This window comes from Onychostoma macrolepis, chromosome 12, assembly GCF_012432095.1.
Source record: "Onychostoma macrolepis isolate SWU-2019 chromosome 12, ASM1243209v1, whole genome shotgun sequence".
NCBI lineage: Eukaryota > Metazoa > Chordata > Actinopteri > Cypriniformes > Cyprinidae > Onychostoma > Onychostoma macrolepis.
Genome location: NC_081166.1, coordinates 16500671 through 16515181, shown reverse-complemented (window position 1 = coordinate 16515181; position 14511 = coordinate 16500671). Strand labels below are relative to the sequence as shown.

The 14511-nt window shown below is 36.6% G+C and overlaps 2 protein-coding genes across 5 annotated transcripts in view; one reads left to right on the top strand and one right to left on the bottom strand.

Moving 5' to 3' along the window:
* Positions 1–7620, top strand: part of shisa8b (shisa family member 8b) — a 31751-nt gene extending 24131 nt beyond the window's left edge. The window contains exon 4 of the mRNA XM_058793950.1: positions 6451–7620. Within this exon, the coding sequence (XP_058649933.1) occupies positions 6451–6911 (461 nt within the window). The 3' untranslated portion in view covers positions 6912–7620. The remainder of the gene's footprint in view (positions 1–6450) is intronic.
* A 3931-nt stretch (positions 7621–11551) lies between these two features.
* The window catches only part of mrtfab (myocardin related transcription factor Ab), a 34352-nt gene continuing 31392 nt past the window's right edge, over positions 11552–14511 (bottom strand). For all 4 annotated transcript variants that reach the window (XM_058793695.1, XM_058793697.1, XM_058793694.1 and 1 more), the window contains one exon: positions 11552–12950. In XM_058793695.1, the coding sequence (XP_058649678.1) occupies positions 12397–12950 (554 nt within the window). In that variant the 3' untranslated portion in view covers positions 11552–12396. The remainder of the gene's footprint in view (positions 12951–14511) is intronic.

The following is a 14511-nucleotide window of genomic DNA, read 5'->3' as shown; positions in this document are numbered from 1 at the left end:
AAAGAAGTGTAAAAAGTGGAATTCAGTTTTATTTTTAGTCTGAGCTGCATTTCTATATCTTCATTCAAACTGACGCTTTTATTATTCAAGATGCATAATATTTATCTTTTGTTTCAAGTTAATCAGTGGCCAGCTGTACACAAAACCTTTTAAAATGACATATTCCAGTAAATCACCACATCTGCAGTTTACACACGCAACGGCTAAGCTTTTAAAAACTTCTAGTAATTTGCTAAAAGAGACCTTTATATAGACCCTTAATCTGTAGACTAATTTCTTCATCCGCTCTCATGGAGAAAATCTCTTTTCTTTCAAGTTCTGTCTCATCTGATTAATTTTTCCCACAATGTAGATAACCAAAAATTTCTACTGCAAAACGAACTACATGGTGTGGAGTAAAGGGCTGTTCTCACCAAGTACAATAGCTATAAAGATAACTATAAGTAAATTTTAATGATTTTTCTAATTCTATGAGAACAGCGAAGTCCAGACCACAACTATACAACAACTTTACAACAGCAACACAGAGGAACAATTTTGATGGAATGACTTCCAGAGCTATTTTTTTTCCAGCTGATGAAGGATAAAAACATTAAGCCAATCAAAAATCCATCTGACTTTGAAGAGTTCAAGCATTTCATCATCTGTTGTTGTGAACACTGATGCAGTTTATCATTATAGTTGTTCTTGGTGTGAATGGGCTTCTTTAAAATTTTGTGATACTTTCAAAACTTTTTTTTTTTTACTTGTGTACTTAAATCTTATTTATCTTATGGCACTTATTCACACATATACATATTTTTTGGAGAAGAGTTATAATGCTTTAGCCAGCAAATTAGTGGAGTACTTATTTGCTGCATTTCAACAATGGGTGTTGTTCACACATGACCTCTAAATGTGAAATGTTGTTAAATTCAGAAAAAAATAGGCTGTTTGTGTGAAAGCACCTAGCTACCAGGCCCGGATTAACACAGTGTAGTGCCCTAGGGTGAGCACATTTGAAGTGCCCCCCCCCCCCCCTCCCTCCCTCAAAAATTCAGGAGCACCTTCTGATCAATAACAAAAATTAGCTTTCCCATTAGAAGGTGATATTTGACTCCTTAAAGTGATTTACAGGGCATTTTCTTTTTTTTTTTGTGCAATGCAATTTTTTTTTTCTCTAATTTTATTAAAAGTATGTCATTATGTCAAATTCAAAAGTCCATATTTATAAGCTTTTCCAAAATGTCTAATAAAAAAAAAAATAGAATAAGAACAGGTAGAATAATAAGAATAAGTTACCAATCAAAATAAATCAATATTAACAAAATCAGTTTCCACTACAAAGGTGGCACAGAACACAAAAGTGGCATGAAGGTAAATTTACAGACATTTACAAAGGCTCAGAGGTGGGATGGATGTTTTAAATTCATAACAATGTTGTGAGATTAATGTTTTAAATATAAAATTTTGAATATAGAACTATTGTTTGATTGAAATGATTTAAGTAACTATGACACTTTAAAATAAAACTGCCAGCAGGTGGCAGCAAGTCACTGATTTTATCACTGAATCATTCATTTAACTGATTTGTTTGAACGGCTGATTCATTCAGGAACGAAGCAAGTGACTCCCTGCGTCCCAATGTGCATACTATCCACCCTATCTGCCCTAAATAGTATTGAAAATGACTACTATCACATAGAATTTAGGATGGATAGTATGCACATTGGGACGCAGGCACTGTCTTTATGAATGGATAATTGAATCACTGACTCTAGATTCATTTAAAACGCAGGTTCATTCATAAACGAAACAACGCTGTATTTGAATGGAGATGCGCAGCGGCTCAGCTGTGACTGTTTGAAACTATTTTCCTTACGAAATAGAGCAAAATCGGAAATATTGTTAAATTCATACAATGTACATCACTTTATATAACTTATTGTTTGTTGAACTGTTGTATTAATTTGATATCACATTTGCAAACTCCCTATAATCTTTAAAAGCTGTCACAGTTCATCGCAATCTCACAAAGCTCCATAATAATCAATGAAGCGCCTACACTGCACAACGAATCTCTTATTTACACCCTGTCTACACTTTGTTTGTTATAACGAGAGGATTTGTGAGCTTGCATAACTCTGCAATGAACAAAAGTATTTTGAGCAGTGAGTGGATTCTGATTAACATTGCATTCAAGAAATTAATGTCTGCGACACATTACTCACGCTGCGCGAACACGCAAGTAGAAACCTTTGAAGCTCCCTGAGCGAGCGCAAACACAAATGCTGATCGGGTATGTTTTGATAGTTGCACGCAGTACTTTTCAGTCGCATTGTAGAGGCCTGGCTATGTGCCCTGATATTTTCTCATTTTTAATTTACATTTAGCCCAACTGCTACGCTGATGCTGCCTATCCATTATGAATTGAATATTATAAATTGGCGGGCTCGACTCTGACTGGGGGAGGGCGCAATTACACTGTGGCCTGACCCAATCGCAGTTCTATATGCATGCATATATTTTATATTCTCTCTGTATACATTGGATCATTAACTGTTTATTTTCTATGCATCTGCAACTCTTCCAGCAAAATAATATATACAAAACATTAAAAATATTTTAAAGGTCTAGTTATTTTCTTAATCACTTGGTGCCCCCTTACTGGCTGGTGCCCCAGGGCACTCGCCCAATCCCGTCTATGGATAACCCGGCCCTGCTAGCTACTGTTCTAGTTTTCTCAAGTTTAATAAACAAATGATGAACAGATCTCATTGCATTTTGCCAAAGAATGACTCATTTTAAAAAGAAAGCTGTGGGCTTGAGAGGTGCTTCTTGTAGTCCATTTACTTTCAGGCAGGAGCATTAGCCTGCCCTACATTCTGGGAACATGTTGAGGAAAATTGACTCATTTTACATACATTTCAAGTTGCCGAATTGTATTAACCGTATTTTAGCTTTATATTTGGTGGGTTTTAAAAAAAAAAAAAAAAAAAAACAACAACTAACTTTACAAAGTCACAGTGATTAGAAATGCTTGCCCCTTCCAAAAAGTTCCCACAGAACAGTAGGGCCGCAACAGCATTCAAAAAATTACACCGAACGTTTTGTGTACCCGAAAACACAGCCAATATTTCATTAACTTTTGATAATTGACTTACCAGTATTTTAAAGGAGTCTTACGGTGGTTTTAGCCTCAGTTTTCTTTCTTCTTCTTCCAGTTTTCTTTCTTCTTCTTTCAGTTTTCTTTCTTGTGACCAGTAAATTAAGCTGATTTACTGTCGTTGAGCGCGCGGTCGTTGTGTTCAAGTGATCACAATAGCCGCGAAACTTACTCAATTTCTTAAGTCGATGCAAAATACAAAATAAATTGATTGAAAATAAGCAGTAATTTCTGCTCTGAAAACTGACAGATTTTATTGCAACCTTCTCAAATATTTTCATTGAAATGTACCAAAAATAATAAGGACATGTGAAAAATATAATTTGTTAGTTAAATGCTTAATATTTTTATTAAAACATACTTAAGTAGAACAAGTACATTTGAGATGAAATAAACTGTGGGATTTTTACTCATTAATTTTGGTAATCCCAACTCACATAATCTCTTAAATGATATTCAGAGATTTTATTAAGTTAATACAAGTTTTTATTTTTGTGATATTTAGCCTCTGAATTATTTTTTTTACAGTGAATAGTGTCTGGATCACAATGATTCTGTCACATTATTAGCTACTTACACATATGAACACATCTGTATCTGACTGTTACCAAACAAAGATCCAATGCCAGGATGGTCTGCAATCAGTGCACCGTGATGATGATGATTATGCACATTGACAACACAGCCTTTGAAGTAATCTGGAGGCTGTTCAGATGTCATCTGTTTGAATCAGCTTGTGGCAAAAAGAAAGTAATGAATGAGAAAAGAGAAAAAAATTACTTGATGACTATGTTACTTGAAAGAATGCCATCTGACATCAGTTTATAAATTTGATATTGGATTTGATGAAGCTAAGACCAAAAAAACATCCACAGGAAGTGTACTCAATCTTTTTTTTCTTTTTTTTAAATCAGGCATGTAGGACCATATCCAATATGTCCCCTGATATACGCACATGTAAACACCTTCTAAATCCTCATGATTTTATGCAATGCAAGAGCAAGAACAGCTAGCAGACATTAATGAGACGAGACAGAGCGAGCAGCTCGCAGGTAAATACCGTGAGAAGAAAGATAACTCATGTCCAAGGCATGACCTTTAAACATTTCAGGCAGCATGAAGTCAGTGTTTAATAAAAATGGACAAGCTCTCAGTGGACATCTCAAAAAGAATAAAGACACTGCTGTTTCATATGCTTTGTCAAAACTTGAGTCTCGACAGAAAGGTGATACGTCAAACTCATGGTTTCATTAGACGGATTTCCAATGATGCTCATTATATTATTAATATCATGACAACTCTCTGAAGATTTTTGCATGGTAATGGATATCTTGGTGGAATAGATCTGCTATGATGCTGTTGTTGGCTATTGCTGTAGTTGTAGATTATTGCTGCTGCTGCTGCAAAGCAAGTACAGGCACTTGTTACTTCCAATAATCTGATATGGTGCTGTGAGTAAGACATACTGCTGCTGTACAAATAGCATATTTAATACCCCATAGCAGATCTATACAGGTGGAGCTGGGGAAGGTGGAGGGTTTCAGAAAAGTACGCTGTGAACTGCTCTAGTGAATGCTAACCAGCCATTTAAATGTAAAGCAGTAAGCTCATTGGCTGGAACATAAACCAAACAGCTTACACCAAGTAGTTTAACCTGTGAATATCATCAATTTGCATCAATGCATTTAATGTATTAAATATGTCAAATGTCCCGTAAGCATACATGGTGATGGAAAAATTATATTTGAATACTTTTACATTCATCCACAAAATGTTTGTTTCCCGGAGAAACTGCGTTTGCTTACAGAACTTTTGGATTCACTCGCAAAACTGTTGCACTGCCCCAAGAAACTTTGCATTTTCTTGCAAAATTCTCCATGAAACTGTGTTTGCTTGCAGAATTCTTGAGAAACTCTGAATTCGCTTACAAAACTTTAGAATTCCTCAGAGAAACTTTGTGTTTATTTGCAAAATGTTTGCGCTTCCCCAAGAAATTTTGCATCGCATGCAAATCTTTTGTGTTCCCCTAAAAAAACACAAAATTTGTTTGCAAAACTTTCGCGTTACCCAACAAACTGTTTCTTCACAAAACTTCTGTTCTCTAAAGAAGCTTTGCATTCGCTCACAAAAAACGCCACAAGTTTTAAATAAAACAGGGTATCTTCCGTTCTGTTTTAATTTAATATTAAAAACAAAGAAATAAGAAAACGGTTCCTTTTTTTGTTTTTAAATTTTTCAAAAAAAAACCCCTGAAAAAACATGAATTATGCTTGATTTTCCATTTTTACATTCAGGGCTAGAAAATGAATAAACTGCTTGATCTCTGCATGTGGGCGGGAATAATACGCCCCTTTCCGCCGATTGGTCAACCAAAGATTAACTGTACAGTTGTATGCATTCGTAACGCGTTTATTGCAACTTTCATCACTTTCTCATCAAACAACCAGACTAACAAATGGCTAACGGCTAACATTACCCCTAAAATATAACAATGAAAACACTGATATGAAATAATTTCATATCTTTACATATCTATATCATTTCAACATCATCTCTTGTCCAAAACTCAGCTCAATAAAACAGGCGATGTGCCAAAGATGTAGGCTAGGGGGTAGTCATGAGTACAGATGTGAATAAATTAATATTAAGCTATGAGAAAATAATAACTTATAACTTTTTTAATAACTTATTTCTCGCACAGGTTGCCGAAATTATGTATAGTTAATTAAATATAGTTGCAATAAACGCGTTAATAATGCATACAACTGTAGCAGCAGGACTGTTTTCTGCTGCGCAGAACTGCGGAAGAACTAATGACGGCACGGTTTAATGTTTGGTTGACCAATCAGCGGAAAGGGGCAATTTATTCCCACCCACATGCAGAGATGGAATATTCAAGTCGTTAATTCATTTTCTAACCAGGAGCGTAAAAATGGAAAATCAAGCATAATTCTTGTTTTTTCGTTTTTTTTAATTTAAAAACTAAAAAAGGAACCGTTTTCTTATTGTTCTGTTTTTAATATTAAATTAAAAAACGAATGAATGAAAGATACCCTGATTTAAATATAACCTTTCCAAGTGAACGCAAAGATTCTTAGGGAAATGCAAAACTGTTGTGAGAGAACACAAAAGTATTCAAATATAATTTTTCCTCCAAGCTCATGTTTATTTACATGCGAAATATCCACATGAAAACTTTAGCTTGACTATAAATGTGCCTGGTGCAGCTCAGTTATAATTGTGCAATGTAGAGCCTAAATGTTTGTCCTTCTCTAACTTGTTCCATTTCTTCTTCTCCCTTACAGCCGATACTGCGAGCAGGGGCTACTACAAAAGTTATCCACTAATGGATTTCTCTCAGCATCATTCCCCTCCTGCACCTTTCCAACCAATACCGATGCACCAGAAAGACAAGTCCTACCTCCACCAGGTCCCCCCTTCCCATGACATCCATTCCCCCCTTTCAATCTCAATCCCAACCAACCAGCTGGAGAGGACCCGCATCCCAAAAACCATCACCCACCCCCAGCTTTCCAGCTCAGCCTTCAAAGCTTGGGATTCTGGACAAAGACATGTCCACCGACAGACTTCGCATCCAGGGCATTCCACTCGCCATCAGATCTACACCAGCAGGAGACATTACAGCATAGAAACACTACCCGAGTTCCTCTCCCAGCCCAAAGGCTATGCGGGACAACCACTGTATCAGCCACATCCCAAATTTAAGGCCTACCAGACCAACAGCAAGACGGAGGTCACTGTCTGAGGAAATGGGAAAGAAAGAAACAACACTGTTAACAGACTGAATGCACAAATACTACAATGTCAGGACTATGTAGTCATTTCTACTTTCAGTGCTAAACCCCTCTTTATATAGTTTCTTATGTGTCCCACTTTTCTGAGTTCATCTCTGGCCTCTGTGTCACTGACAACGAGGTGAGTGTTCACATCAGAACACAGGAATGGCGCCTGAAGCCACATTAGCTCAATGGGGACAATGCCATCATCACGTCAGCCTAAATCTAAATCATTAAGGGACATTATCCTGCCCATCTTTAAGTAAACAACCTCAGGATTCCTGATGTGAAAAAAGACACAAAGCAAACTCATTCTCCTGCCCAAGAAGAGGCAAAGAGCAACACCCAGACGCCTGGTCTCACACTAGGATTTAAGTATAAGCTTTGCCGAGTGAGTTGAGGATTTTGTGCTCATGAAGAAAGGTTTTTCGAGCTTGAGCAAATTTCACGGTCTTCCTCTCCGGCTTGGGCAATCTCGCTGTGAGAAAGTCACTCATTAAATCACTCATTTGTTTTAGGGGAATGAGGTTAAGAAAAAAACGTAAGGCACACCAGATGAGATCGGTTGCTGTGGGTTACAGTCACCTTTGTACAAAAGAATCAAGTTGAGCTGTCAGTGAATATAACACAAACTTGACAACAAGTCTGATAAAGAACAATGAAATTTATACTGAGAGAGACATTTCTCAAAGCTAAAAACTGTCTAGAAACTGCATTTTTATTCTGAATATAGATTTTTTTTGTTTTATTTTTGGCATGTTTGGCTTTTTTTGGGACAGGACTTAAAGGGATAGTTCGCCCAAAAATGAAAATTCTGTAAGACCATCATAGGAACACAAATTATGAAATTAATATATTTTGGATGAAATCCGAGAGCTTTCTGACCCTGCATAGACATCAACACAACTGACACGTTCAAGGCCCAGAAAGGTACTAAGGACATTGTTAAAATAGTCCATGTGACATCAGTGGTTCAACCATAATTTTATAAAGCTACGAGAGTACTTTTTGTGGGTGAAGAAAACAAAAATAACAACTTTATTCAACAATTTCTTCTCTTCTTCCTGGATGTGCTGCAGCTTGTTTGCAAGCAGAGGAATGCACATGCATGCGTCGTGGTACTTTTGTGAACGCGTGTCAAAGAAATTGTTGAATAAAGTCGTTATTTTTGTTTTCTTTCCCTATGAAAAATAAATATACTTAAATGTGTTTGAAATACATTTATTTCATGCTAAGTATACTACAAATACATTTTTATATTTATGTATTTAATAAAATGTCCTGCAATTGTTCTTTTAGTATACTAAACTGCTATACTTAAAGTCTAAGGCTAAATTTGAACAACTAATTTTGTACTTAATGCACTTTAGGTATGCGGAAGTAGAGCTGAAGTACAATTAAAGATATACTTAGTATATTTTATTGTGCTAAAGTGGAACTATTGCAAGTATACTTCAGGTACACTTTAAATATTTTGCATTTAAAGTCTGAAATTATTCAAAGATTATACAATCCTCATCAAAAAGTGACATTAAAACACATTTTAGAAAAGTGCATTGTGCACAAGTAATATGCCAAGTAAAGTTTAATTATAATTTTTATATCAGTAAGTCTCGAGTTATCTGTCAGTAAATATGTTAATAGATCTGAACTATACTTAGTATGAAATAAATGTATTTTAAATATAGCCTATTACTTTTTTACTAGGGTTGCATGCAAAAAGTATTCTCGTAGCTTCATAAAATTCATAAAAAACTATTTTAACGATGTCCTTACTACTTTCTGGGCCTTGAATGTGGTAGTTCCATTGCTTTCTATGCAGGGTCAGAAAGCTCTCGGATTTCATCCAAAATATCTTAATTTGTATTCTGAATCTGAATGAAGGGTTTACGGCTTTGGAACAACATGAGGGGGAGTAATTAATGACAGAATTTTCATTTTTGCATGAACTGTCACATTAACAGGAAGCAAAGTAGAAGCAAAAGAAGGTTGGGATTGAGAAAGGATCCCAAAACAGGACTCAAACTCTGGTCAGATTATGAACTACATGGCTACCACAAGGCTATCGGCTCTGTCCTGGATGAATTTTCTGTGGAAACAAAGAAAATCTTGTGGAGTCTTCATTATAGTTTTACATTCAAATCACTCCAGTCATGGAGTGAAGACATTATCAAATTTAATCTAATTTAAATTTATCTTCCTGTTTTTTTTTTTTTTTTTTATCTCGTTTGCTTAAAAAGAGTCTGATCTTCACTATCTCCTCCGTTACACAAGACCGTCTGACTAAAAGTGTCCAGTCCTCACTGTCATGCTGAGTAGCTCACTTTACAGATTGTTGACCAAGGCGGATTGCCTCATGGTGTGAGGCTGAAGAAATGAGGCCAGCAGCTCTGAGCAATAATCTGGACCTTGGAACTGGGAATGAAGCACATCATTCTTGTAAAACAAGCTATGCAATGGCAAAAATATCAGATCTAGTGAATTAACCATCCTTGAAATCAAGATCTCACAAGCACTAGCTCTCTTGTAGGCAAGCCTTGCACTGTTTACCTTATACTTGTGTGTCCTTTCTTTCACTTGGATCACTGGAGAAAGTTACCATAACTTTTACCTCAGAAACAATGTATCCAAATACAAAAACAAGATCTACTTCAATACTATATAGCAAGTCTGATGGGGAAAAGTCTGACACTTCAAACTAATCCAAGCTAATTGTGTCAGCTAATAATCTTCAGTAGAACCTGGAGATTCAAATTCAGATTCTGGTATGACTAAAATCCCCAGCTAGTGGGATTGGGAAATAACCCATAGTGATTACAGAACTCTTTGAACAAGGAGGGGAATCAGTGTTACTCCACACACTGTTACTTGTTAAACTGTTGTATAAAAGTAATACTTCACATTCACCGTCTGAATATTAGCACAGTTTATCGTTCAGATCAACAGCACTCTTGCTAGTGTGATATTCCTTATAATGTTGTAGTATAAAATATATGTACTTATAAGTGCTTCCTATACTGCACTGCGTGTGTTTTGGTTTTATTCAACCCTCCTGTGAACTGGGCACTTCTGCTTTTTCTGTTTTGAAATTTATATTAAGCATATTGAATATATTTCTGTAAATATATATTTCTGTACAAGAATTATATTATTTAATAAGAGAATATTTAGGAACTACACAGACGCTTTGTAACATTTAAAGATATTTGAAATTCGAGTGTTAGCATTAATAATTGTTACGTTGGTAATGCCTGCAGTATTGTGTAAAAACTGTGTTAGATTAATTAACTATATATAAGGGCTTTTAACAACGAGACAAGAAAGGCTATTTTAAAAGGAAATTTACGGTTTTATATTCACATTTTGAGTAAATACGAGTAACCACCAATAAACACACAAAAAAGTAATGCTTGAAATTATGAATCAGTTTTCAAATGTGGATTTGTACCTCAAACAATGTCTCTTTACGAAATAAAACTTTTCAAACGTCGTAATGCTTTTATCAGACTGTGTGTTTGTTGCATTTATATCCTACTCCACACGTGATAATTCCACCTAATAGTGTGACTCCTTCCCGAACCTTAAAAATCACTCACCAGGCACAGCAGGCAGGTAAAATTCGTTCATGGTTATCGAGACAGTAAACAGCAGCATATTTGAAATATTTTAAACTCTTTGGCCTCACACAGCACCACTGAGCCTCTGGTTGTAGTTATGATAATCTGGGCCGTGGCTCTCGCGAGCTCACTTTTGGTCACCGATAACACCACGAAGAAATTACAAATATTAAACAAATAAATATTAAAAATACTTATGTTATTCAATAAAAATATATTTTAGTGCATCAATTTTTCTTGAATGGCTAGCTCCCTGTCATCATTTCATCACCTTCATGTTAATGTAAATCTGTTTCTTTATTTTGTGGCGACTCTTTGACTCTTAATCGCCATTTAATTGTATGGGGAAAAGGATGCTATGAAAGTGAAAGGTGACTGAAACCATCAGTCATCAGCATTTCCTTTAGAAAATCATATAGTTTAAGGGTTTAAATTTTGGACAAAATATCCCTTTTACACTAATATCAATCTCCAGCCTTTTCTCTCCAAACAGAAATCTCAATTCTTCACACAGCACACAGTTTTTCTTAGTGATTTTTAAGTGTCTAATAAAGAAACTGAACTGATATTTAAAACGATAAAGGCTCATAAAAAAAATAAAATGTACATGATAGAAAATAATGTATTTTGAAAACAATGTATCACTTCAGATAAAAGCAACTGCCAAATGCAGAATTATTGATGTAAAATCTTTTATGACATGCATGTAAAATTGCTTTTTAAAATTTATATTTACTTTTTCAAATATCACTATATCTTCAAAAACCTTTTTTTGCTTATTTGCTACCCATTGAATATACAATAGGGGAAAACACTAATGAATTGTCTGGTTTTTATTCTAGTATTAAATACTTTATTTTAATACTAGCCTCCACAGGCACAAGTAGAGTAATAAAATCCTATTTGCTTCAATAGCAGAATAAGAAACGACCATTGTGTGTGAATGCACTGTATATGTGAGCGCAGATGCAACAACAAAACACACTCCACACTGCATTTTTTTCTTTTATTTTTGTTTCTTTTTTAAAAAACAAGAAGTTCCAATTATTCTGAAACCTGAACCCCAGCACTGACCTCCACCAGCAAATTGCTACAATCAGAGGGAAAGGAACAAAGGTTTCATCAATACATGATCCTAAAGTACAGCAATGCATAGAGATCTGGTGAACGTCACCAAACCTGGTTCCCTGCAGAGCCCATTGGGTCGTGTAGACCAGAGCACCAGTCGGGTCGGCTTAAGTGCAATGTTGGAAGAACTATCCAAAAGCAAGGATGACTATTATCTCTCATATTTTCCCTCCATTTAGATTGTTGATGGAAGGAAAAGTGTGAAACCTGTGGAGCAGAAATAGCCTCATATCATGGTTATGAGGTCATAGCTTTATTAAAATGGGTAGAAATAACACTATATGATGCCAAAGACAGGTAGTGGAGTACAGTAACTGGTGTGCTTAAAGTGAAAAATGATCCTAACCACCAGCATAGACAACTTGTCTAAAAACTAGAGCAAACTATGGATTCTTTAGTTGAGCTGTCGATGGTGTGAGACGGTGGTGGTGGGGTCCAGATTGGTCTCTCTGTTGGCAAAGGCAACAACGCCATGTGATGTAAAACATTTGGGTATGATGAAGTAAATGACAGCTTCAAATTCAGTGCTTAAGAGAACCTATCAGACGCAGGAACTGTTTAAATACCATTCGGCATTGGAATATGAAGAAAAATTGAAGCTTTTCAGCATAAGAAACAGCATGTGCGTCTGGAGTGTTTTGTGTACAGCCTATACACAGTAAGGTTGAAGGTGCTAAATTGTGTGTCGTCAAGCAATTAAGACCAAAAGCTACAAACATGAGTCCCAGTGGAGCTGCAGATCCGAACTGTCCAAAAAGTCTGCGGAAAATACACTGGGTGGGGTGTGTGAGCTCAGAGGGGCAAGAACCATACCCCCACTGTTAGAATTACTGCCCCCTCCTACTATTGGTATGTCCAGCCAATCCATGCCATCCAAGGTGGGGTCTTCAAAGTCCAGGCTAGCGGGGTGGGGTGAGAAGCTCAGGTCACTGGTGTCCATTGGAGATGGGGGATGGTCCAGAATACTGGAAGTGCTCAGCATTTGATTGTGGAGGTCATCGATTAATGTCAATGGGCCGTCCGGCTCCACGCCGAGAAGAGGAGCACCGGTGGTGCTCTCCAGGAAGTCCTCCAGGCGACCGGTTCCAGAGCAAGGCCGGTCCTGGGAGTCAGAGAGCTGCTGGGAAGAGGCGGGGACAGGGTTGGGGTGATGTGTGGGTGGCGAGAGGTGGAGCGGAGAAGGAGGTGGAGATGGAGTGGGTGGGCTTGAGTGGAGGTCTGACAGGGAGGGGTCTTGACTGGCTTTAAATCCAGATGAAATTTCTGAGAAAGAACAGAGATTTATTATTATTTAATATATATTCACATACTACCATTCAAAGATTTTGATGGTCTCTTATGCTTACCAATTTGCATTTATTTGATCAAAATACAGTAAAAACTGTCATTTTGTTAAATACCGTTACTCTTTAAAATAGCTGTTTTCTGTTTTAATGCATCCTTCAGAAATCATTCTAATATGCTGATTTGGTCCCCAAGAAACATTTCTTATTATCAACACTGAAAAAAGTTCTGCTTAATATTTTTGTAGATCCCTTTTTTCCAAGGATGCTTCGATACATAGAAAGTTTAAAGGGGTGCGATTTCACTTTTTTCATTTTAAATAGTGTGTAATGTTGCTGTTGGTGCATGAACAGTATCAGTCTTTTAAAAATCAGGAAGTTTAATGCCTACAAAAACGACTCATATGGGACTACAACGAGATCCTTCCCGGGTTGCATACATAATAAACCCATAAATTTGCATCAACCCCTCCCTCCGGAACATGCAAAAAAGTGGGCAAGGCCATGTTCTGCGGCTTTGTCGAAGAGGAAGAGTTATAGTGGAGAGTTGTAGCCATGCCGGCGAAACGGTGTTATTTTCACCCAGCTGTCAGGTCTTCTGTGTTCTGGCTTCCTACGGACGCTGTAGTTCGTCAACAATGGTTAAAATTTATGTTTGATTATGTTCCTGACAATTACAATCCTAATTTAGCTCTCTGTGCTGCGCGTTTTACAGAAGACAGCTTCCAGAATCAATGCTGGATTCACACAGAAACTATTACTAAAACATGGAGCAGTTCCAACTTTAAAACCAGAGGCAGCAGTTGTTGGGCCACAACCTGTAAGTAAGATTGAATAATTTTAAATGTATTTGCATGTATAATTTCAGACGTAATGTTTTAGTTTTATCAAGGTCGTAAACAAATGCCAACGCTGGCTTTAGCCAGTTAGTTAAATGCTATAGTAGCCAGTTAATTCGATGCTATTTTGTGTGTATAAGACAAACACAAACTTCAAAAAATTAAATGTAAATCACAACAGCAAACTTCATTCAGAAACGTTTTGTAAGAGCCGTGCTTGCGGAAGTTCTGCTTGACTCTCTTCATTACCGCTTTCTGGGTCTGATTCTGGCTCAAACTGATACGGCAATATTGACACCATTATTTACATTTGACCGGAGCACATGCAACTGTCGCCCGTAAAGGTAATGGGCGTGAAGTTTCCGGACAATGTGCAGTACACAGTTTAGCCAATCACAACACACCGGCCCAACTAACCAATCTGAGCCCATTGCCTGTTTCTGAGGGAGTGGTTTCAGAGAATCAGGAAGTCAACCGGTCGTTCAAATGACAGAGGAGAAAGCGGCTTACAATAAAGCTGAAATATATGAAAAATAAGGCGTTTTTTAACAAACGAAACACGAAGACATGTTATATCGCACCCCATAAACACAATCAAGCAAAGCAAAAAAGCAGTAAACCACCCCTTTAAAAGAACAGAATTTACCTGAAATACAATACTTCAAAAATATTATAAATATCTTTACTTACATTTTTGATCAA